Source organism: Ptychodera flava, chromosome 22 (genome assembly GCF_041260155.1).
Source record: "Ptychodera flava strain L36383 chromosome 22, AS_Pfla_20210202, whole genome shotgun sequence".
Lineage (NCBI taxonomy): Eukaryota > Metazoa > Hemichordata > Enteropneusta > Ptychoderidae > Ptychodera > Ptychodera flava.
Window position 1 is genome coordinate 6,844,320 of NC_091949.1, and position 24,383 is coordinate 6,868,702.

At 36.6% G+C, this 24,383-nt stretch overlaps 1 protein-coding gene across 2 annotated transcripts in view; it reads left to right on the plus strand.

The window, feature by feature from the left end:
* LOC139122560 (phosphoinositide 3-kinase adapter protein 1-like) overlaps positions 1-24,383 on the plus strand; it is a 49,054-nt gene that overhangs the window by 20,536 nt on the left and 4,135 nt on the right. Inside the window, exons 3-15 of one of the 2 annotated variants that reach the window (XM_070688101.1) lie at positions 4,148-4,287; positions 4,829-4,976; positions 6,815-7,087; positions 7,677-7,873; positions 8,917-9,061; positions 9,855-10,013; positions 12,807-13,085; positions 14,006-14,190; positions 16,993-17,188; positions 19,168-19,196; positions 21,707-21,764; positions 22,171-22,241; positions 23,848-24,302. In XM_070688101.1, the coding sequence (XP_070544202.1) occupies positions 4,148-4,287; positions 4,829-4,976; positions 6,815-7,087; positions 7,677-7,873; positions 8,917-9,061; positions 9,855-10,013; positions 12,807-13,085; positions 14,006-14,190; positions 16,993-17,188; positions 19,168-19,196; positions 21,707-21,764; positions 22,171-22,241; positions 23,848-24,302 (2,335 nt within the window). The remainder of the gene's footprint in view (positions 1-4,147; positions 4,288-4,828; positions 4,977-6,814; positions 7,088-7,676; positions 7,874-8,916; positions 9,062-9,854; positions 10,014-12,806; positions 13,086-14,005; positions 14,191-16,992; positions 17,189-19,167; positions 19,197-21,706; positions 21,765-22,170; positions 22,242-23,847; positions 24,303-24,383) is intronic. The other variant, XM_070688102.1, reaches the window with a different exon arrangement.

The following is a 24,383-nucleotide window of genomic DNA, read 5'->3' on the forward strand; positions in this document are numbered from 1 at the left end:
CAATGTCGGCCAAGCTAGCATGTCAAATTTGTCACAAACATTTCACTATATGCACGTGCACACACACGCAGACACACACACACACACACACACACACACACACACACACACACACACACACACACACACACACACACACATATATATATATATATATATATATATATATATATATATATATATATATATATACGGTAAAAATGATAACAAGTAGAACACAGGACTTAGGCGTTACTGAGAGTTTCACGCTACAAGTGCTCTCTGTAGCGATCATCAGACGAATGGTTGAACTTATCTTATCTTCGAATGTTTCCGTTGCTTTGCTTCTGTTGTTCCGCGCGTGGTTCTGAAAGTTATATATATATATATATATATATATATATATATATATATATATATATATATATATATATAATATATATATATATATATATATATATATATATATATATATATATATATATATATATATATATATATATATTTTTTTTTTTTTTTTTTTTTTTTTTTTCCCTGAGGAGAACACTTTCAAAGTGAAAGGGCTAGTTTGTGAAGAGATGATTGCTTTAGCTTTTCTGTAATATTCAATGACACTGCCCTGCTTTTATGTTGACCATATGACCATGCTGATTACTTTCACTAAGCATACACTTATTGTCAGAAATTCATGCTCAAATGATCATTTGTGTTCAAAGTCAGGTAGCTTTTTAATGTTGATACATTTGTGATAAACAATGATTGCGTTCTTACACAACCAAACTTGTGTTTTGAACACTCAAAATCAAACATTACACAGGAGAAATCTACAGAGATTACAGGCAAAAATAAAATTTTAAAGGGAGGCAGTCATCGGAACTGTGCTTATAGGTTGCTAGGGACCCCTACGACCGATGTAAACACTGTATCCAAGGTACATTGATGACTGATAAAAGTTAAAACATGTTTGTCATAATGTACGTCATAAAATTTAAATGTTGCTGCTATATCTTGACATGATGTATCTATATATAGTGCATGAAATACATTGTTTGTAAACAAGAAAGTCACACACGCACAGTTCTGACGACCGCTTCCTTTTAATAGTAGTAGACACATATTCTGTTACTTTAAGGGGAAATCAGCATTTTATATAATAAGAGATGGTCAGTAACTGAATGCATACATAATCCAAATGCATGAATATTGAAAAATACATTGTACTACTGGAAATATATACTCTGCTTTCTATTTTTTCATGTCAGACTCAATCAAAAGCACAGGTGAGGTAGATGTGGTTTACTAATATCAAAATTATTAAAGGCGTAGATTTCTAACTTAGAAAATTCAGTAAATTTTCGATCGAATACTTTATATCCATATTTCAAGACACTTACTATGAAGTACTGTTAGAATTTGTCTGTTAAAAAAGTATGAAACTATGAAGTTTGGTGAATAAATAGGTGCAACAGTGTACAGAAAGCAATGTTATTCTCAAGAACGTGCGATTAGTTGTTATACTAAAGATAGTGAACATGGCACCAGAGTTGTATTTCCAGCACCATTATAAATTGAAACTCTGGTTGCAAGACACCATTCTGGATGCAGTACATACCTGTGTTGAGTTGGTGGCTAGAATCAATACTCATAGTAAATCATACTGTCACTAGCTTTTGATAGTTTTTGTCATTGCAAGGACATTTATGTATAACTTAAGTGCTTGAAAAATTTGCTTTTTGAGGTATTGACAGATACGTCTGATTTTGCAGATAAAGTGGTGAATGTGAGTATATATGTTCATATAATGTCACTACATAACAGTGTTAAGTGTTTTTGAAACTCCTGTACTTACACTTATCATAGGTTTGATGGGTTTACTGTAAACATAACAGAATTGAGTGTTTATTTAGCCAATCATATGAGCTGAAATGAAATCTTTCAAGCAGCACTTCAGGTTTTTGCCATTATTGTGTCATTCGGTAATTTACTTCATCTATGTTTTCATGTGGCAAACTGCATTTTCTGTCCTCTGTGGTGGAGATAGGGTATCAGACTAAAATTGTACTGTGCATGCATACATTGTGTGTCAAATTAGCAGTCTGCTGAGGAAGTGGTTGGACATAAATGTGAAATGAGTGGGCGTCCAGCCCCCGCAAATTGAAATTGACGAGTGTTTAGGAGAACTGATGAAAAACACTGAAGTGGAACTCATTGTCTGGGATGATGCGCTGTTTTGATAAAATATTATTTGATGAGTGCCTCAGCATCTGATAACCCATGCAAACGTTTCTGTGACTTTACCTGTAGTTATCAGTGTATAAGTCCCTATGCTGCTGTATGTATTGATTGAAGTGAGTGGTGTCAGCTTTAGTGAGTTAATTGGCTGTCAAACATCATGACATCTATCGATGAATCATGACATCACCGTCTAGGTTGGGTTAAACTTTTAAGTTAGAGATGAGGATGTAAGTTTTGAACACCTGCAGTATATAATTTCTCAAAAAATAAAGAAATCTTATTTTTCACAGCTACTTTATTAAGACAACTTTAAAAATTTTAATGTAAGTCTGTAGAGATGACATTTTGTGATTATACCTGAGTGTGTGTAAGATTTGTGGAGGACTTGCAAATTTGGATTTTAGCCTTGTAACCATTTTCACACATTTTAAGCTTGTGTTTTAAACTATACGGGAGCAACCGTGTCATTGATGCGATTTTTGTATTCGGTTTAGAGTTTTAAAAGATCATATATACTCAGCCAGTACATCAATATATATGTGTGGTTACACTGTACAAATTGTGGTTACTAATCTTTGACGAGCAACACTGGGCTGTAGTTTGCTGCTTTGATGTCTGAATGCCAAATAACACCACGAGGAAATAAGTACATGCAAACAGACAGTGAAGAGTATCGATTGTGTTGATTTCCTGAATGTACAAATTGACTCTGGGCGGAAAAAGTACAACAACCCAAGAGGTCGCTAAAGATGGTGACAAGTGGGACAAAAGTGAAACAAACATTCCATCATGTTGATTAGCTCCTGAGGTGTGATTGAAATCACAAATATCAGGGTGCAAATAAATTGGCATAATGAAAATGGAATACTGAAAATTGCTTGTATACGTACAAGAAATGTGTTCACAAGTCTAATACATGTAGAGTCACTGCAGACTTGATATGGCGCTTTACCATTAATTTGTACAAAAGGGGGTAAAGAAAGAAAGAGAATTCCAATTCTTTGCAATATAGGTTCTCAGATTATACTTTTTGAGTTTTTTTTCAAATCAGTTGTACGATATAGGAGCCATATGCCAGTTCATGTATGTACGGCTGTGAAATAACTGGACAAACAATAAAAATGCTGAGTCAGCATGTATCATAGCTTTTTCTGACGGGCGCAAATGTTTCTTTGAAAAGAAAGGTTAAAATAAATAATTGAAACGAATTTCTTTTGAGGGTTTGTTGGCAATTCTCAGTGTAACCTGATATGAACAGTCAATATTGCTTGTCTTCTGGGATTCATACGATGTACACCCTTAGGGCGAAAAAAGAACAGGAACTGTGTTTCTTGTCCTTGTGTGTGACAATCTAGACTATTAAACTGCTTCAGCTTTTTTTTTCATGTTCACTTTGAAAACTTGTATGGGACAAATGAGAGTTTGTCATGCATGGCAGAAAATGTAACATTTGTTGTCTGTAAGATCTATAATGCACACAATTTATAGTTCTAAACAGTAAAATTATCACTTTCATCACGCAAGATATCATAAATACCATTGCATATAAACATTTCATTGGGTTTGTGTGTCATGTTTATAGGATCTTCTGAGCTGAAAATAGTTAATGAAAAAATAAATAAATGGATAATAGATAAATGAATGAATGAATGAATGAATAAATGAATGAATAAATGAATGAATGAATGAATGAATGAATAAAAGAATGAATAAATGAATGAATGAATGAATGAATGAATGAATTTGAATGCATAAATACACAAATAGAGAAAATAAAAAAATCTAACTCCCTATATCACTTTAGTAAGAGACTAGGGATGAGAAATAAACCTATAATATGATGATGTTTTAAAGATACTGAATGTACCCTGATCTTGAGTAAAATTCCAACTGACCTTAAATTTTTTTGCGTTTGTTTGTTGAAATTGATCAGAAGACTCAGGTCCAGAAGGCCAAGATACATACATGGTGATGAAAGAAACTGGATTGAAGCAAAGCAGCAAACCGAACGATCTGGTGAAACAACTGGAGAAAAATGGCATGGTTATACAGCCAAACAAAGCTGTGTGTGGGGTATGCATTGCTACTTCTCTACAACAAAATACCAACTTTGCAAACGAATGACAGATTTTTACAGGAATTCCCATCACTCATCCTCTCAAAATTTTTTTGGTGAATTAACTTCCATTTAACATGTTTTTCAGTACAAAATGTTAGCTGCACAAGCCTTTCGCAGTGTTTACAATAATGCAGTATTATTGTTAAAATACAAGTTCAAGTCTGGATTGCAATTCAGTTGCCAAAAGTAATACCAGACATTATACACATACAGGCTTGTTAATTGACAAGGTAAAAACAAGGCATTTCAAAATGATTTTTGGAGAACAAAGAAAAACTGTAATTTTCACAAACAGAACACAAACCGGAAAATACACAAAAATTACGGTTGATGGTACTATAATTGATAAATACAGTATATACTAATATATTTTTGTGAATCAGCACTGACAAACATATACGAGAAATATACTTGAAGGTATGTTTTGTGTTCTGAGTGAATTTTTCTTCATGTACAATTTTTAATGATAATTGTGTTTTTCAATGTTTCATTTAGTCCCCAGAGATGGTGCTCATCATTTTCAAGGCTGCAAATTTCACAGACCAATCATCGAGGTACATTGTCAAATTCAAAGGCACCAGGGAAGTCGATATCGACGGAATCCGGCTAAATGACTATGCGCTCACTGTGCGGTTGCCCCAAGGTAAAGTGATGGCTTGTGATTTTGGAACCTCCTATACTTTTCAAATAAACATTCTGGTTATCTGTAAACTGAACTGGTAAGCTGACTCCAGTGAGCATTTGCAAACCTAGTATTCAGCTGTGAAAAACACTTGTTCTGCACTCTGATGTTAAGAATTCCCCTAGTTCATTTGTCTATAATGGCATATGAACATGACACATAAATATTGCGCTGACTTGCAGAAAATTGCGTATTTCAATATTTAATGAGAAGCAGACAAGTAAAAAAATATCAAAAGCCAGTCAAAATGTCAATGTTTGATTGGCATATTAACACAGAACAATAGTATTACATCAAAATGTCGGAGCAGATATTTTTAGTCTGTGTGTCATGAAAAAAATTTAACATTGATATATTTGTTGTTTTGGTTGTCAGTTTGAACTTCCTGTTTTGAAATCAATAAATTATGTTGCAATCTAGTGGCTTTTTTGAGGATTTTGATAATGATTGTTAAGATACAATGCGTTACATTGTCTGTTTTGTGATAGCCTATTGTTTTCATGAGTACATTATTTATCACCAAAAATGTACATGTCAGCCGAAAATTCTTTCTGTCATGAATCAACAAATTTTGTAATACCACAATAGGGCTGAGCACACATACCTTCATAGAGTAAGATGGAGTATGCTGTTTTAATTGAACACATTTTCAAGACAGCTGCTGTTGATCTCTATCATACATCTCAAATGAAATTTTGATGGCTTTGTAATTTGAAAATTTTAAAATGATTTTATTAACTTAATAACTTGATCGTTTGGAAAGTAAAAAAAATATTGAAGCTGGGACCCGGATGTGTGATGACGCACTTGTAACCATACAGGAATGCAATGGCCAGTACATGTGTGTCACAGAAAAGTCTCATCTTCATGTAGAATTGACACATATGTGTCAGTGAGCACTTTATAGCTGCCTTCAGCAGCTGACTGTGTAAACTATAAAATTTGAATTGCTTGTGTAATTGGAATTATTATAAGAAAGATCAAATTTCAAAAATTGCTGCATTATTAACTTATAGTGTGAAATTAGCCATTCCAAACCTGTATTCATGTTATACTGTTAAAACATTTGTTACAGAGTTTTGAAACAGTATTTTTGATCAATTAATTGGTGTAATGAATGAGTGTTACATTTTTCAGTTACTAAATGCGATTGAGGCCAAAACTTAGTTTTAGACCATCTTTTTAATATGCAATAATTTGGCGTCAACTTCCTGTTTTGTCAACCTTTACGCATTTTAATTTAACAGAAATGTGATGCAAACAAGCGTAGAAAGTACTGATTAAATATTGGAACTTGCAAATCATACATTTTGAAAGATGAATATTACAATGGACAATCTACCTTACGCACATCAGAAAGTACTGGAAAGTTATTTTGTCAATTTAGAATTGACAGTGTCCCTGCAAATATAGCCTGATCCCCTTGGAGAGAAGTTGAATATCTCAATTCCTGGAAATCACACATGTAGAATGATATTCTAGTTTTGGTTGTGTTTCATACTCAATATGATTTTTTTATTGCACAGTGCATGTTTACTTTCCTCAGCATTTGTCATCATACAGTCATTTGAAGGCTACACTCTTGTGGTTCCATAACTTCCGTTTCTGGAAGAGTAAAAGTGTGATACCCGAACAGTCTTGGCAACATAGCCCCACTGAGTGCCATAGATATTCCCTTGTTTTCAGGTTGCCCTCTAGCGTAATTGCAGTAATTGCTTTTGTTTTTATCACAATTTTCCTTCCACATATGATATCAACTTTTACCAGCGTTAGGCTTCCTGTATTTTTACCCCATCTAGACTTGCCTTCAGGTGAGGTGACTGTCAGTGTCTTTAAAGCTGGTTCACTCAGTATTCTTGGAGAGTGCAAATTTGAATTCCAAGACCAACTTGATGTTATAGTAAATCTGCTGACGGAGGCACTCAACCCAAAAGAGCTACTTTGTCAAGCGCTACAGGTCTCATCGGGTAACATCGCAGAACTTGATGCCATCTTGACCGCAAATTATAAGAAACAGACTGCAATCAACGACATGGATAGATTATCTCCAATAAGACATGAAGTGGAGGCGGGTATGTGTGAAATTAAGTACCTTGTTTTAAAACACAATTCATGTCGGAATGCCAGATGAATTTGTGTTCATTACAATTCTGTCTTGGTCATCAAGTTGTTCAGATACATTTTAAAAAAATCATCATGCAGAAGCAAAATTTCTTCATAGAATCTGTACAGAAGGAGATGCAATACCAGATAAGATGTAAAAGAAAATGTAGAAAGGAATACACCAGGCTTCAGCGTAGCTGCATGATATATATATATATATATAATATATATATATATATATATATATATATATATATATATATATATATATATATATATATATATATATATATATATATATATATATATATATATATATATATATACAGATGTCCTCATGGGAAATTACAGTGCTCGATGCTAAAGCAGAGTGTTATAAAATAATACAAATTACTTCAAATACAAAGTAATGATATCTGTTACTTAAGTTTCATGAATCCTACAATTATCAGACTTCTGTCTGAAGATTGCTGGATTCATTTTCTCATTTTTGGTCTAAGTATCTTCCTCTGCGAAAGTAGTTGACTGATAGTGTACAACTTCATTTCTCATACTCAGCGGCTACAACCAGGGAAACTCCGACGCTGATCCATTTCGCCGCCAAATTCGGTCTTGAAGAGTTGACCTCATTGCTGGTCAATTCCCCCGGCTCCCTAATGGCCTTTGAAATTGTCAACTGCAATGGAGATTATCCTAATGACATCGCCAGGAATGAAGGTTATCATGGCCTTGCTGATTTCCTGGAAAATTTTGTGGTGAGTAAAGTCACTTTTTCAAGGGATGAAGTTTTAAGCTTGTAATAAAATGTTTCCTATCATGAAATGTAGTGACAATACATTTACCTCAAACAACAAACAATTTTAGGTACCAATTTCCTGCCATAAAGCTCTTTTTGAATTAATATGTCATAAGTTACCACCAGAGGGATGCTGCAAGTAGCCTTTATACTGATATCAGTGTTTCATATCATTTTTTTATGTTGAATATTTTGAAAGGCATCCAGTATTATTTTTTTTTAAATATTGCAAATTATGTTGACCTTTAAAAGTGCAAATGAAATCCATAATAGTAAATTTCAACTTGTGTTGACTGCTATAGTAGTAGATTTTACTTGAAGAACAAAGGTGAATATTGATCAAGAATTCCTTACAAACATAATGTTTTATCAGTGCTAAGCTGCAGGCAAAATGTTATAACATTATTTGTTTATTTGGTTGGACCATAAGAGGTACATTCACATGTATTAATAGCACATGTGGAAGCTGCCACAGACAGCCCCAAATGGTTTTTTTAGCGTGTATCAAGTCTGTACTGTAAATTTTTCCTGCCATATACAACCATAGACCCTCAAGGGTCTATGGTTGTGCCCATTGCCGGTGCTATGCTTGAAAAAGTAATGCTTTTCGCCCATCCAGTGCATTGCACCTGCTTTATGTATTGTTGCACTGCTCTGACTGCAGAATTACCAGTGATAGTATTTGTAAAAGAAATAGAAATTTATCAAGATAAATGCAAAATCATAATGTGTGCCTCGGAATGCAAATTGCAACATTGTTAGAAGTAGCCAAAAGGTTAAAATACTTGTGCAATGTACCCAGCAGTGATGTTTGAGGCATATCCTGGGATCGCTTTCAATACTATGTAATATAGGATCAGTGTAGATTTTAAAAAGATAACCAACAAGAGTATCTTAAAACATTACAAATAGTACACAATTATTGACAATGAAATGCATAGCAGCACTACTATTGGTATGTGCACATCTCAAGAGTACTGGTTTGTTGCTTGTTTCCTCCAGGAATGTGGCGCTCTGATGGAAGACATCAACTCCAGTATGATGTTATACCGTGAAGTGTATGACCAGATCAATCCAGAAGGCAGGGAAGAAGCCGAGGCAGGTGATGATGAGCTGTACATGGTCATGACGGCAGGTGCCCCATACTGTGAGTGCATGTTCATATCAAAAGTGAATCAATACACTTTAAAGGGCCAGTATGTTTTGTTTCGCGCGTCTTTTTATGTCAATAGCAAATTATTGTTCTAATCCCCAAAGCATGTTGAAACACCTACAATTACATGTAAGCCTGTCAACACAGTGTCTACTCATGTAAAATGCACTGTTATTGTTTACATGTGAATTCTAATCCGGACCAGAATTGAAACTTTTTAACAATGCAGTCTACACATGTGGCTGAGTTGACAAGCTGAATAGTGTGTATCTCAGCAAGCTTTGGGGAGTGCATATCAAACAAGAAACTGTAGTTAGCATAAAAAAACCCCAAATTTATCAAAAGTTATAGCAACTGGCCCTTATAAAGTGATCAAAATGTTACTTTGTACATATTTACATATAGATAGAAAAATACTTAGTTTGTTCTGGCATAGCAAATAAGGTGTGAGCCAAATTTGACATCTTGGTGTAATATGTGAAAGTTGCAACATGAAGAAAGCCTACTCAGTGTTAACGTATTCATGTTGTGCTGATTTTAAAGGTATACAGTCACCGGTAATCTAAATATGCCCATATATGGTCAAAGGGGTATTCCTTGGTATTCAAAATGCCCATGTGAGGGCGCTGTTTTTAAAAAGCGGCCACCTGCTTAAAATCTGTGATTGGTTAGATTTTCTCTTTCCATGGTAACTGTGGCAAAATTGGAGCAGGTGACAGTATACCTTTAAGTGAACATTTCAGAAGAATTTAACTGAATGTCACTTTCTTTATTATTTATTTGACAGATAACATCATGCATCAGTTCAAACACTACAAAGAAGGTATGTACGACATGCCGTTCCCGGTGCCCATCTCAGCAGATCTGACTGGTCGGTTGTTTGCCATGCCCCAGGATGACCCAATTTACACCATTAACGATGACAAACTTAAAGAAGTAATTCAAGGTGAGAGACATTGAACCTGAGACAACAATGCTTTGCTAAAAATGATTGACAGGTAGATACTAGCACTTTCCAAGTGTTGGCTCAAATACATATGATACTGTCGGTCACTTTTCACCCAAGTTTTGTTAGTCCCCATGGACACCGTCCGGGGGACTTATAGGTTTGGTCATGTCCGTGCGTGCGTGCGTGCGTGCGTGCGTGCGTGCGTCCGTCCGTGCGTGCGTCCGTCCGTCCGTTCACGCAGATATCTCAGAGATACCTGGAGCGATTTCATTCAAACTTGGTACAAGGATTATCACCTATGCCATACATATGCACGTTGATTTGTTTTACGATCCGATTCAATTTCGCCGTCTGGCAGCCATTTTGTTTCCTGTATTTGATGTCGATGCGTATGTTCATGCAAATTTTTCAGTGATGCTAAGAGCAATTCCATTCAAACTTAGTACATAGATTACTCTATATGTTATACATGTGCACATCAATTTTTGTTTTGATCTGGTCTAAAATGGCTGCATGGCGGCCATTTTGTTTCCTATATTTTACGACTGTGCGTTCGTTCACGTAAATTTCTCAGCGATGCCGGGCGCGATTGCATTGAAAGTTGGTACCTATATTAATCCTTATCACATATATATGCACGCTAATTTTTGTAATGATTCGATCATAAATGGCTGTGTGACGGCCGTTTTCTTTCCTGTATTTGATATCCATCCACAGGGTCCCCAGGTATGATCCACAGGCATTCCAGGATGAAATTAATATTAATGCTGTGTCCATGCACAGGGGCTCATGAATGCAGATATCTGAGATATTCCTGTGCCAATTCTTTTTAAACTTGGTACAAGGATACTACACTGTGGCATACATATGCAGGTCCATTTATATTGGTGTGGCATGCATAATTAGGTCTAATTTGCATAATTCGAGATTAGAGCGCTGTTTCTGGTACAACTGTACCAAATCTGATGAAACTTTGTGCAGATGGTTTAAGTTCACACGGACACCATCTGGGGGACTTATAAGTTTGGTCATTTCCGTACGTGGGTCCGTGCGTGCGTGTGTGCATACGTGTGTCCATCCGTTCACGCAGATATCTCAGGGATGCCTGGAGCGATTTCATTCAAACGTGTTACAAGGATTACTTCATATGTCATACAGATGCATGTTGATTTGTTTTGTGATACGATCCAATATGGCTGCCGTGTGGCCATTTTATTACGATTTTTTCATGTATATAGCCATTACTCAGGCATGTTTCAACCGATTTTATTCAAAGTTGGTACAAGGACATTGACCAATGACATAGATATGCACACCAATTTGTTTTGTGATACAATCCAATATGGCCGCCTGGCGGCCATTTTGTTTTGATTTTTTTTCATGTACAGAGCCATAACTCAGGCATATCTCAACTGATTGTATTCAAACTTGTTACAAGGACATTGACCTATGTCTTACATATGCACGTCAATTTGTTTTGTGATACGATCCAATATGGCCGCTAGGCAGCCATTTTATTACGATTTTTTCATGTACAGAGCTATAACTCAGACATGTTTCAACAGATTTTATTCAAAGTTGGTACAAGGACATTGACCAATGTCATAGCTATGCACATCAATTTGTTTTGTGATACGATCCAATATGGCCACCGTGCGGCCATTTTGTTACGATTTTTTCATGTACAGAGCCATAACTCAGACATATACTCAACCGATATATTGAAAGTTGGTACAAGGACATTGACCTATGTCATATATATGCACATTGATTTGTTTTGTGATACGATCCAATAAGGCCACCATGTGGCCATTTCATTATGATTTTTTCATGTCCTGAACTACAGCTCAGACATGTATCAAGCGAATTTATTCAGAAATATTTTTATCACTGACCTTATGAAGAAGACTCTATCCTCTCTGAGGACCTGCAATCAAAGTACCCATTAACAAGTGGGGACTGTGTCATCAACGATGACTTGTTTATATGTAGGTCACCCCAACTTATTTAAATGAAGAATGTATCAAGGATAAATAGTGAAATGATGTGAATCTCATTGAACTGTTGCTATGAGCCTTGAATAATTTTGTCCCTCAAATATGTACAAAATGAATATAAAGCGATTTTTGTTTGGTTTTGTAAGTAATCAAAATGTGCATCTTCTATTTTGTCAGCGGAAGAATTTTTACAACAGTCAATTTTTGGTTATTTTCATTGTTACAAGTACTAGTGGTTTTACTCAGTACTGCCAGGCTTAGAATATTGCATTTCTTTCAATCTTCCAATGTAAATTGCTTGTCTCAGTAATAAAAACCAAGGTTGTAGACGTACAATTACAGATTGCGAAGTACAGATATCGATTGAATATTTGACACATTTGATGTCAAAATTTAACAGATGTTATAACATTTCAAATTAAGGAAGTATGTGCCAAGAAAGTGAAGTTTTGCTCTAACTTTCTTCAATGAAACTTTCAACTAATTCTCTTTTAAACTAAATCAAGACTAAAAATCAGGAGGCACTGTGCAGTTTGGTACAAGAGAAACAATTACCTAACATTTACCGATATTTGAAATTCAAAATGGCCGTCATCCCTATGTAATAACTCTATGGGGAAAAGTAAAATTTTTGATTTCGAAGAATGTGAAAATTTTTCTTATTCCGAGAGTTTTAAAATGAACCCTCACAAGCAGTAGATTAGAAAAGAATGGAAAAAGATTGTGAGTCCAGATATCTTTTCCAGAGGCGCATAATTAACATAATGTAATCGATCAACTTTATTCACAACAGAGGGGACAGTAGAGACAATCTACGATGACTTGCCTGCGCCACGACTTGCCAAGTCATCCACAGCCTTCGAGGGTTATCATCCTAGCTTTGACGACGAAGAGGTTTATCAGAATCCAGACGCTATACTTCCCTTGCCCTTTGCTCCATCTTCAGTTACTCAGAGAATACCATCTCATCCGCGACCAGAACGCCAGCGACCAGGATCACTCAAGGATGATCACAGTCAATCTCCTGCAGAGGCAGCTACGCCAAGCACCATGCCAGCAGCAAGACCTCTTGGTAAGTGTGTTGACCCTTGAAAATTGAAATTTCTACTCAATTTTTCCCTTACATGTCAATAATGAAGTCCAATCCTTACATAAAAACATGTTCTACACCACTTTGTCGTACTTAAAAACATATTCCAGACATCAATTATTTGAATCCCTCATTGTCAAAATCCAAAGAAAGCTTTTGTGTGATTGGATTTCAAATTTCAGCACACATATAGCCACCCCTCCCATCGCAATGTTGACATGAAAACTCCATTTAACATTTCATTGCAATGTAGTGCCTTTTTAATAGATATGTAAAATAGTCAAGGAAATTATCTTAATGATGTTTATAATGATGTTTATATAATTTGTTTAATGTTAATGCTGTGACTAGATACACAATCTTTGTTCTTCTATAATTTGTAATATTGTGTCTTCAATCGGGTTTAAACTCACAACCTACAGTATCCGGTCACCTCGTGGAGAAGCAACAGACAGAACCGCTCAGCCAAATCCCAACTCTCAAAAAAGAATGGTTCAATAACTGAGCTAAGGTGTTACATTTTTTTGACTGCGACCCCTTCATATACATATCCATATACATCATATGCATGTAAATATGTATATGGAACAATTTCACAAATTGCTGTTTTGAGTCTTGTGTGTTGATTTATATTGTATGTGCATATGTTAATTAGGTGATATTGGGACTCATAGCTGCCCGCCCTGATCCACCAGCTGGCATTAGTGCTGCCCAGATAGACCTGATTAACATTCAAACTGTAGAATATTGATTTGAATATATTTGCATATGTTTATTAGGTGATGGGACACATATAGCTGCTCGTGCTGGTCCACCAGCTGGCATTAGTGCTGCCCAGTTGGAGCTGATTAACATTCAAACTGTAGAATATTGATTTGAATATATTTGCATATGTTTATTAGGTGATGGGACACATATAGCTGCTCGTGCTGGTCCACCAGCTGGCATTAGTGCTGCCCAGTTGGAGCTGATTAACATTCAAACTCAAGTGAAGGAAGGAAAATTGACAATAGATGAAGCTTTGAAGCTGTTTAATGAATTCAAACTTGACAAGCAAGAGAATTTCTACTCGTATCAAACACAGACAGTAAGTATTTACAAGAGTTTCATTGGCTTTCAGAATTCCTTTAGGCTAACTGGTAATCTTTGATACAGTCAGAGTATTCCTCATGATGAATTTCAGGGATTGGCTACAAGTTTGCGTTTTCAAACAAGCTAGTCATGTACAGTAAACCCAACAAAAAATGCATTTTCACAACAAAAGGTGTGCAAATCATATTGTTTTGTTTTGTAAATTGACCAGCCCTTTGTTTTTCCCAGCTGTTGAGAAGACTGAGTTGATATCAACTCAATTTTTGCAAGAATCTTTTCAAAGTGTTGATAGTTTATACATTGCACTTCAGCCCCTAGTTGTATAATGCTTTTTGGAGTGTCGACCCTTATCCTGCCAAGTTCATATGTCACCGTAAGGTCAAGTTGACTACAACCAGTGAGACATAACATGTACCATAATCTTCCATTTTAAGATAGACTTGAACATATGAGGGCCTGAAACATAGGTTCTGAAAATATGATTTTTATTGATAAACCTGCTTCAACATACATGTATCAAGCCAAGTGAGTGAAAATACTTCAGATTTTTGCTCAATACAACTTTTTACTGACTTGGTAGATATAGACAGGTAAGTGATATTATGTGGCAGGAAAAGGGTTAAAACAGTCAACTACCCATTGATTGTTAATGGTAACCTAAGGGTCTGCTTCTACTCACTAACACCCCTCATAATCATTGAAATTGGCAAATTTTGTTGATATATGTTTTTCACAACTCCATGCCTCACACAGTGGATAACAATTATCATGGAGACGATCCAGTTTGTACATGTCTACATAGAGACAGACTTATCCTTGCAAGCTTTCTGCTGTGACGCCACACAAAATACTTGCCCTGCCATTCTGATATATTAAATAGAGCTTATGATCTGGCTCGTATCCTTCACACTTTTGCTTTTAAAGGGGAGATACATTTGGCAGTTGGGAATCTTGATTTCTTATAAATTGAAAATAACAAATTTACCCTGAGCTGTTTGATTTGTTAAATGATAAATGACATGACATAAATCATTATCACACATAATTTTGAAGGAAAGAACTCCATGTGTACGTAATTTAAGTTCCATTGGTGTTTTGAATAACCACCAATACCATCTCACTCATTGACCGCTTCAAACTTGTAATTTGCTTAAAAAAAATTTGTGTTCATTTCCTACCGACATTAAAATTTCTCTTCTCTTGAACTTAACATCTTCCCTCTCTATGGGCAAGGGTCTCACTAACGTAAGTTTTTTATCTACTGTAGTTATAACCTTTCCATTAATTCCACTAAATTCACATCATCACAAACGTACATGTACATTGTATAATGATAATATTCTGTTATAGTTGGCGGTTTATCGCATAAGCAGTGATAAATTAGCATGAAAATTCAGGCAACACAAGAAAAGTGTCTTGTTTTACATGCTGCTAGCCTGGATTGTACTTTATTTTTCATTTTTTTCATAAAGTGGACCCTATGTAAGTTGTACTGCAATCAAAAGTTGACGCAAAATTTTTAAAATAATTTTAGCTTCACAGAAATCATTTAATCATTTGCCCATGGATTGCAAAATAATTTTTTTTTTTTATATCTTTGATGACATTATCAGGGTCCACTGATCTTTTGTCACTGTATGTTGAGTTCAAATCTTTGAACCAAACATAAAAGCAAGCTATTTAAGCGATAAAGCACACCCAGCGATGGCATACCATGAGATTTGACCAGTTCACGACATATATGCACGAGCGATAGTGAGCGCATATTTGAAGTGAACTGGATAAAATGGAGTTGTATACCGTCACTTGGTGTGATTTATTGCTATTATATCATAACAGTATATTGAAATTCTGACTTGGAACATCAAAAACAGATTTGTGCTCAAGCTTAGGGCTCGCATGTATGCCAGCCGTGGTATATCACCATATCTCTTTGAGTCTTGACCAATCAGATCGCTGAATTTACGCCATCAATATACTGGTATGATATAATGCATGTTATATCAGTAATTATATCATACCAGTATATTGATAGCACATATACAGCAATCTAATTGGTTGAGAATTGAACATAACTATGTTATATTTATGATATAGCACAGTTGGGACACACATTAGCTCTCAGCTAGAGAAAAGTCCTTTTTTAACTTTTTTACAACGGAATTCAAATACTGGTATACTGTTATGATATAATAGCGATGAACCAGTTTTGCCCATGCATATACCGTATGTCATGAACTGGCTTGGTGTGATTTTTGCTTAAACATACACTGCAAGCGTCTTCTCTTGGCTTTAAAGACCAGCATGCAAATTTTTTCCAGACCTGTTACTGGGAGGCTTATCCTGCAAACTAGAATGTTTGCTGTATACCAAATTGAAGACAATGATTTTATAGTCCTATTTTTTTCACCTTTCAGCTTGCATGGAACCTTATCAATACATAATCATATACAGCACTATTGCAAACCACTTTACATATATGGCCATTTCCATGATTAATTTCTATACAGCAGCATACTTCATCTGCTTATCAGCACTTCCACATATGGACATACCTATCCACTATACACTACAGATATCATATGAAAAAAATTATCAACATAAAATCTATACACGGAATAGCTGCATAAGGCTGGAATATTCATGTTTTTAGCTGATGTATACACTGAAACTTTAAAAAGCAATTTGCAAGCATGTTCTTATAAAAGTACTACTTGATATTGCCAAAACAATGAAAGTGCTACAGAGGAATGAGAATTTGTCTTGGATTGACACTCTTTGTTTTTCCCGTCTCCAGGAGTTCATCTATGCTGCCAAGACAAGCTTGAAGAAAAAGAAAGAAGAGATTGAGTCCCTGACTGCAGCAGCTACAGCACGGCCTCTACCCTCACCTCCGGAGGATCAAGTGGAGAAGAAAGCAAGCTGGAATAATCTTCACCGGAAGATGACCTGCAAGCCGGGACAGCATGGAAAACAAGGCAGGGGAAGAGCAGGTAAATATGCTGTAACCATGGCAGCAATTTGTTTATTTCCATTACTTCCCCAAAGTTTGTTCCCGGTACTTTAAAGGGCCTGACAGTAGCTGTTGGTGATTTTTTCACCACCAGTATTTTCGTTTTTCATGTCAACTGCAGTTTCTTGTTCTGCTCCCTAAAGTATGTTGAGATACACAGTATTCAGTTTGTCAACTCTGTACTCTGTACATATGTATAAACTGCCTTATTATTGTTGACATGTGAATTCTGTTTTTAGCCCCCACACCGTCCGGGGGGACTTATAGGTTTGGTCATGTCCGTGCGTGCGTGCGTGCGTGCGTGCGTCCGTCCGTGCGTCCGTCCGTTGACGCAGATATCTCAGAGATGCCTGGAGCGATTTCATTCAAACTTGGTACAAGGATTACTTCATATGTCATACAGATGCACGTCAATTTGTTTTGTGATACGATCCAATATGGCCGCCAGGCGGCCATTTTATTACGATTTTTTCATGTACAGAGCCATAACTCAGGCATGTTCCAACCGATTTTATTCAAAGTTGGTACAAGGACATTGACCAATGTCATAGATATGCACGTCAATTTGTTTTGTGATACGATCCAAAATGGCCGCTGTGCGGCCATTTTATTACGATTTTTTCATGTACAGAGCCATAACTCAGGCATATCTCAACCGATTTTATTCAAAGTTGGTACAAGGACATTGACCTATGTCATACATATGCATGTCAATCTGTTTTGTGATACGATCCAATATGGCCGCCAGGCGGCCATTTTATTACGGTTTTTTTCATGTACAGAGCCATTACTCATGCATGTTCCAACCGATTTTATTCAAAGTTGGTACAAGGATATTGACCTATGTCGTACATATGCACGTCAATTTGTTTTGTGATACGAGCCAATATGGCCGCCAGGCGGCCATTTTATTACGATTTTTTCATGTACAGAGCCATAACTCAGGCATATCTCAACCGATTTTATTCTAAGTTGGTACAAGGACATTGACCTATGTCATACATATGCACGTCAATCTGTTTTGTGATACGATCCAATATGGCCGCCAGGTGGCCATTTTATTATGATTTTTTCATGTACAGAGCCATTTCTCAGGCATATCCGCATGTTTAAATCGATTTTATTCAAAGTTGGTACAAGGACATCGACCAATGTCATAGCTATGCACATCAATTTGTTTTGTGATGCGATCCAATATGGCCACTGTGCGACCATTTTGTTACGATTTTTTCATGTCCTGAACCATAACTCAGACATGTATCATGCGAATTCATTCAAAAGTATTTTTATCACAGACCAATGTAGAGGACTCTATCCTCTCTGAGGACCTGTAATCAAAATACCCATTAACAAGTGGGGACTGTGTCATCAACGATGACTTGTTTTCTGAATTTCTGGTCAGTATTTGTCATTGCTAACACTGACCATCACCGCCTGAAATATATACGTAGGACTATCTCTCTGATCAAGTTGACAGTTTATGTACCCTGTAGAATTCATCACAAATCCAGTATGATCAGAATTAGCGGAATAGATTTCTTTCATTTTACTTCAAAAGTAATTTGTGTAAATTTAGTGAAAGGCTATTTTGTGAATGTTGTTCAACCCTTTCACCATCATGGTTTCATCCAAAACCCATTGTAATCAATCATGAGTGTGGATCTGTTCATCAGGAATTAGGTGTGAGCAGGATCAATATCAAGTAAACAGTTTATTGAAAGTAAACATTGTCCAGTCTGCATTAAATATTATCATATATTTCATATTTTCCTAATTAATTTATCACGAGAGGATATCGTGCAATCTTCTAATACACATATGAGACAACAGCATACCAAGAGACTAGTATATGAATGCAACTTTGATTATAATGTAAGGTTTTGAATAACAACAAAATTTACTATCATAATCGTAATATGATTTTTGTTGAATTAATTGATTTCATTTCTTGTGTTGTAGCACCAGCACCCAGGCCGCCATCTGTTGAGGTATGCAAATTTTCTCTCTCTCTTTAACGGATCTGTCTTACTGGGGAACTCATAAGAATGTAAATTTTCAAGTCAATGTCCAGTGATGTTGGGTGTCTTGGATCATAAATTATCGTCATTCTTGAAATTTAGAACCAAGTTTGATTAATTCTCTTGGAGAGTGAGAGGTGAATGTTGATAGACAAGGTAGCTGTTGATGATACTCATACGGGCAGGAGTTCCTTTAGGCCCCATCCCTGGAAATCACTTTAATAGCTGACTTTCCTTGGAAAAAGCACATCAAATACAACTTTTGAAGGGGTTTAGAATTAGAGTTAGGGTTAGTTTTGGGGTTAGCATGCTTAAAAATGTTGTATATCCTACCTAAGAAAAAAATTTGGGATGGGAGCCTTAACAAACTCTTTCCATGATGTGTAAGAGATACGACTTTTCAACTTCGAATGTACTGTTTATATTAATATTAATATTAATATTAATATTTGTATTATACCTGAGTAAACTTCATTTTTAGGCAAAACTGCTGGGCTACTGTATGACAATGCAACACTATCCTAGGGGGTTCATTTTGTCACGAAAGGTACCCGCAGACAAGTAATAATGATTAACACCACGAGAAAGATACGCCTATTATTGTTTAGCAATACCTATACTCTTGCCAGTAGTTACAGTATCAATTTGCTGTTCCAAGAACAAAGAAATAAAGGATATGTATAATATTATTTATACAGTTTGCAATTTGTATACATTTCCTTGGGATGTTTATAGTCATTTTATTCATGTTTTGTTCGTATATACACCAGTTAAATGTGACCATCAGAGCATCTTGGGCTTCGTGTGTCATCTTGTATCATGAACCGCCAAAGCTGTAGGCTACTAGATGGGTGTGGCAATTGCAGATGCTGCGTAGTTTAGAAAAATGTCTCCAAGGCTTTTAAATTAGCTAGCAAACTTGGTACATGCCAATACCAACCTTGTCACAAGTTCTGAAGTGGTCCAAACTATTAAACTTTGGAAGAATCATGCCGTGTAAGAGCTCCCTCTACAGGTTGAACCCCCTCAGTTGGAAGGGGTTGTCTAGCTCAAGTCTTTTCAGAATTCAGATAATCGGATATGGCTGGAGTGGTTCAGTGTTGATAAGCAGACCTAGGTTTCAGTTCTTGAAAGTGCTAACTATCAGGTGCAGCCGACTAGTAAATTTGGTCAATTTTACAAAATTATCACAAACTCTGTTTCATAAAGCTGATATATATACTGTATTACATATTTTTAACCTTGACAGGATAGTGTGGAGGGGAAGCTCTCCGTAGCTGCCCTCCCACCAGCATATCACATGCCCTCCCACTGAATCATAATGCCCACTGCCCTCCAGTGTCTGTGGTGTACCTGCTCCCCAGTCTCCATAACAGTTCAAATTCCTCACTGTGCTCTCCCCATTACTTACAACCACTTTATCTTCCATGTACCGGTAGTTCTAACAACCACAGCATTCCTTTCCTTTACTGATTATCCGGTACCCACTTAACTAAAATTTCTTTCCTTCCTACAGTAGAAATTGGCTTTTATCCCTGCCCACTGATTAATTTTAAATTGCCCACCTGCTGAAAAATTTGCATGAACACGTTTTTGCACAAACTGCTTTATTGGCTGCACCTGATCTTTTGTGCAGTGTGGTCAACAAACATTATTTTATACAAATAAAAAACCCTGCTGGGATGTTGTCAAACGTATGTCACATATTATAATTTCAAAGCTACTATATTAAGGACTGTTGAAATGGCTGAGCAATTCCTGTGATATCCTCAATAATATGCTAGTTCTAAGCTACTTGGGGTATATTTTTAAGAATTTGATGGAATAGGGAGTACTGGTAGTGTGTACAAATTGAGTGCAATGTTCTGGCGTTATTGATGCAGATCTAATTTCTAAAAATTATCAAGTAGATTATGTCAGCTTAGAGACTTTAATCTGCAAGTGTCTATCAAGTTTTGTCCGTGAAAACAGAGTTCTTGTCTGTTGTCTAGATTAGCCTGGATGCTTTGTTTTAAAAGTTTGTACATGTCCCTTTCTTTGTAGTGTTACCTATGTATGATGTTTAACCCTTACCCCACCGTCGTTTGGCCCAAACCCATTGTTATCAGTGGTGATTGTAGACCAGTTTACAGGTAGCTGGGGGTGAACAGGTTTCAGTGAACTTCTACTTGATCTAAAATGAGGTCTTGAAAACATGCATTGCAGTCCTCAGCAACGTCTTCATGTGCAGACCCATTTTGACAAACACTATAATGTGTGACCAGTCACATGTACATATCAGATCTACAATCAATTTTCAAACCAGCGTGAATAATATAGGGAATTAAAAATTTAAGTTGTAAGTGAAGTTCAGGGTTATAGCTTCCTTGAAAGTAATGTTACCACACAGTCCCGCCACCCACCATGTGCGGAGGACAGTGTGGAGGGACTGTGGTTGTCAGAAGTAAAAATGAACTTTTGCTGATGTTTTCATGTCTCAGATTCCGCCGAGGCCATTTATTAGAGCTGACAGACTCAGTACAAGCAGCACTACTAGCAGTGAGTATCAAAATAATATTGAAGTCAGTTCTCTTCAACCAAACAACGACATTCTCCTCTACATTTTTCTTCTTATTTTTTACGAAAACATGTGCCTGGTTTTAGAAGTTATAAACTTAGGCTGTTCTTCCAAGTTCTGAAAATGTTCTGTTTTTCCTGTAATAGCTGTTCATTTTACAAACAGAAAAGAGCGGGAGCTGTCAGCAATCATGATTGATGACTATTTAAAGACAGTTCAGATGATGAGGTAAAGCTTATTGCAGTGGATATTGCTAGCTCATTGACATCAGAAACTAAAGTTTGCCGATTGATTTAAAGGATATGAAAGCAAAACAGTCATGACAGACAAGAGTTGTTATAAAAGTTTACCGATCCTTGAAGAGTCTTTACGTCTCTTCTGTCACAGGTATCTCATCACGGCATAGTCGTGGTTCCAGCATCAGAAGTGTGGACAGTAGCTATTTCAGCCTTGGTGAGGTGGGTAGACATTGCCCCTCTTGTTTATCCACATAGGTGTTGCGGTGGGTATGTATGTGGCCCCCCCCTCTTTGTCATGCAGCTTTGGTCAAGTGTGTAATTTTTCCCTGCCCTGAATATCAGCTCTTGTGAGGTGGCTAACTTTATACCCCCTGGTTTGAATTGTCGGTAATTTCTGAAAATTACCCCCTCCCCAGGTTTCATTTTGAGTGAAAGAAATCCATTCTGATAGCAAATCGTTGTCTCGTCCGTGTGGTTGCAAGCTTTGATAAAGTCTGAGATTTCATGCCTTGTTTACCACAGTGGTTTGGCCCAAAGCCATTGTTATCAATATTGAGTATGAACTTGGGGAATGGAAGGAGGGGGGGGGGGTTGGATTGATGAGGTTAAATATCATATACATTATGTGTATGAATTAATACTAGCTGTCTGTCAATGTTACTAACACATGACTTAACATGGTCGAGATAAGTGCTTGTGGCTATCTAGCTCTCATATGCTGTGCTATGGATCTTACTCACAATCATGCTATGTGAGTATTTAAGGTAAAACATTACCTCCAAGCAGAAAGCTTTAAACTTTTGCTCAAACTTTTCTCAAGGAAACTTTAAACTATCTTTTTTCTTCATCAAAATAAAGATCAGGAGTCACTGAGCAAAGTTGTCTTTAAAAAAACCAAGTACATCTAAAATTTACTGCTGCAGCTGTTTGATTCTTAAAGGTATACAGTCACCTGGTGTCTAAATATGCCCATATATGGTCAAGGGGGCGTTCCTTGTTATTCAAAATGTCCATATGAGGGCGCTGTTTTTAAAAAGTGGCCACAACAGGTGACAATATACCTTTAAAATGGCCGCTATCCCTGTGTAAATTTTTGATTTTCACAGAGAAAAGATAGTGCAAACTTGATCTGCTTCACATTCTTTAAAATGAGTTGACACTGAGCACTAACCAGATCTGACAGTGTTGTAAAAATCCCATATACACTGTACATTCAGTTCAAATCCTAGCCTATGGGTATGGTTGAGATGGCCCAAAAGTAATAAGAAAAACATCATTTTCAATTTTGCAGGCCAGCGCCAGTTTTCTTAATCAAAGCACAGCTAAATCAAATTTTATTAATACACTCTATTAATACATTCTATTAATACACTCAATGTCAATATACCTTACAGCTAGCCTATTACTCTGTCTTTCTTCACATCATTCTGTATTGGCATAATAGTGAAACATTGAAATAGGAATTACCTTGTAGGTTATGTGTGGCAGTGGCCATGAGTAATTAGTATTTAGTGACTTGCATAATTAAGATAATTTTGCACAATTCAAGAAACTGAGAAACCAGCGTAGCTAGCAAATGAAAAAATTCTTTAATGGATACATGCTGTCTTGCATGATTGCTGTTTGTTCTAACTGTCGCAAGAGTGGCTTGCAAGATTTACATGGCATAATTCATAATTCATAATGGGGAGCTGTGTTTCGTGAAAAGCATGCACCAACTTTAACAGAGCTTGGTAGTAATACATGCAATGATTCTGTGAGGATATTGCCACCAGTAACATGCAGGAATAAGGGCTTGAAATCACTGTGTTTTCACATTTTCCAGGAAGAACAGCCAAGAAATAAACCTAGGGGTCAAATGAAAGGAAGACGTCGGAAAAGACACGATCCAGATGCTCAGGTGAATCAGGAGAACAGGCTGTCTCAGCATCTGAACTTTGCGGAAGACTACATGCAGAAGGAGATACCCCCAATTCCAGATAGGACCAGAGCTGGTTTCACTCACATCTATGATGCAAAGTCTGGTGTGAGAATTGTAAGGGAACCTCCGCCGCCACCACCGGAAGTACCAGAGGAAGCTGAGGACACCAGTCTACCGCCGTTCTCACCACCACCAGTGCCATCAAGAGTACCCTCACATCCTGGGTTTGCTGATGGCCCCCTTCCTCCCCCTCCTCAGAGTGAGACTGAACATGAGTTTGATATTGAGTACGATCTGCAAGGGGCACTAGATCCAGGTTTTGAACCGGATCTTGGAACAGCAACACATCATAAAACAAGGCAAGTGTAGAACATTATTGTAGATTGCAGCCGGCCACATACCGGTAGTTGAATAGGTCTCTTTCATTAGTTTATGACATT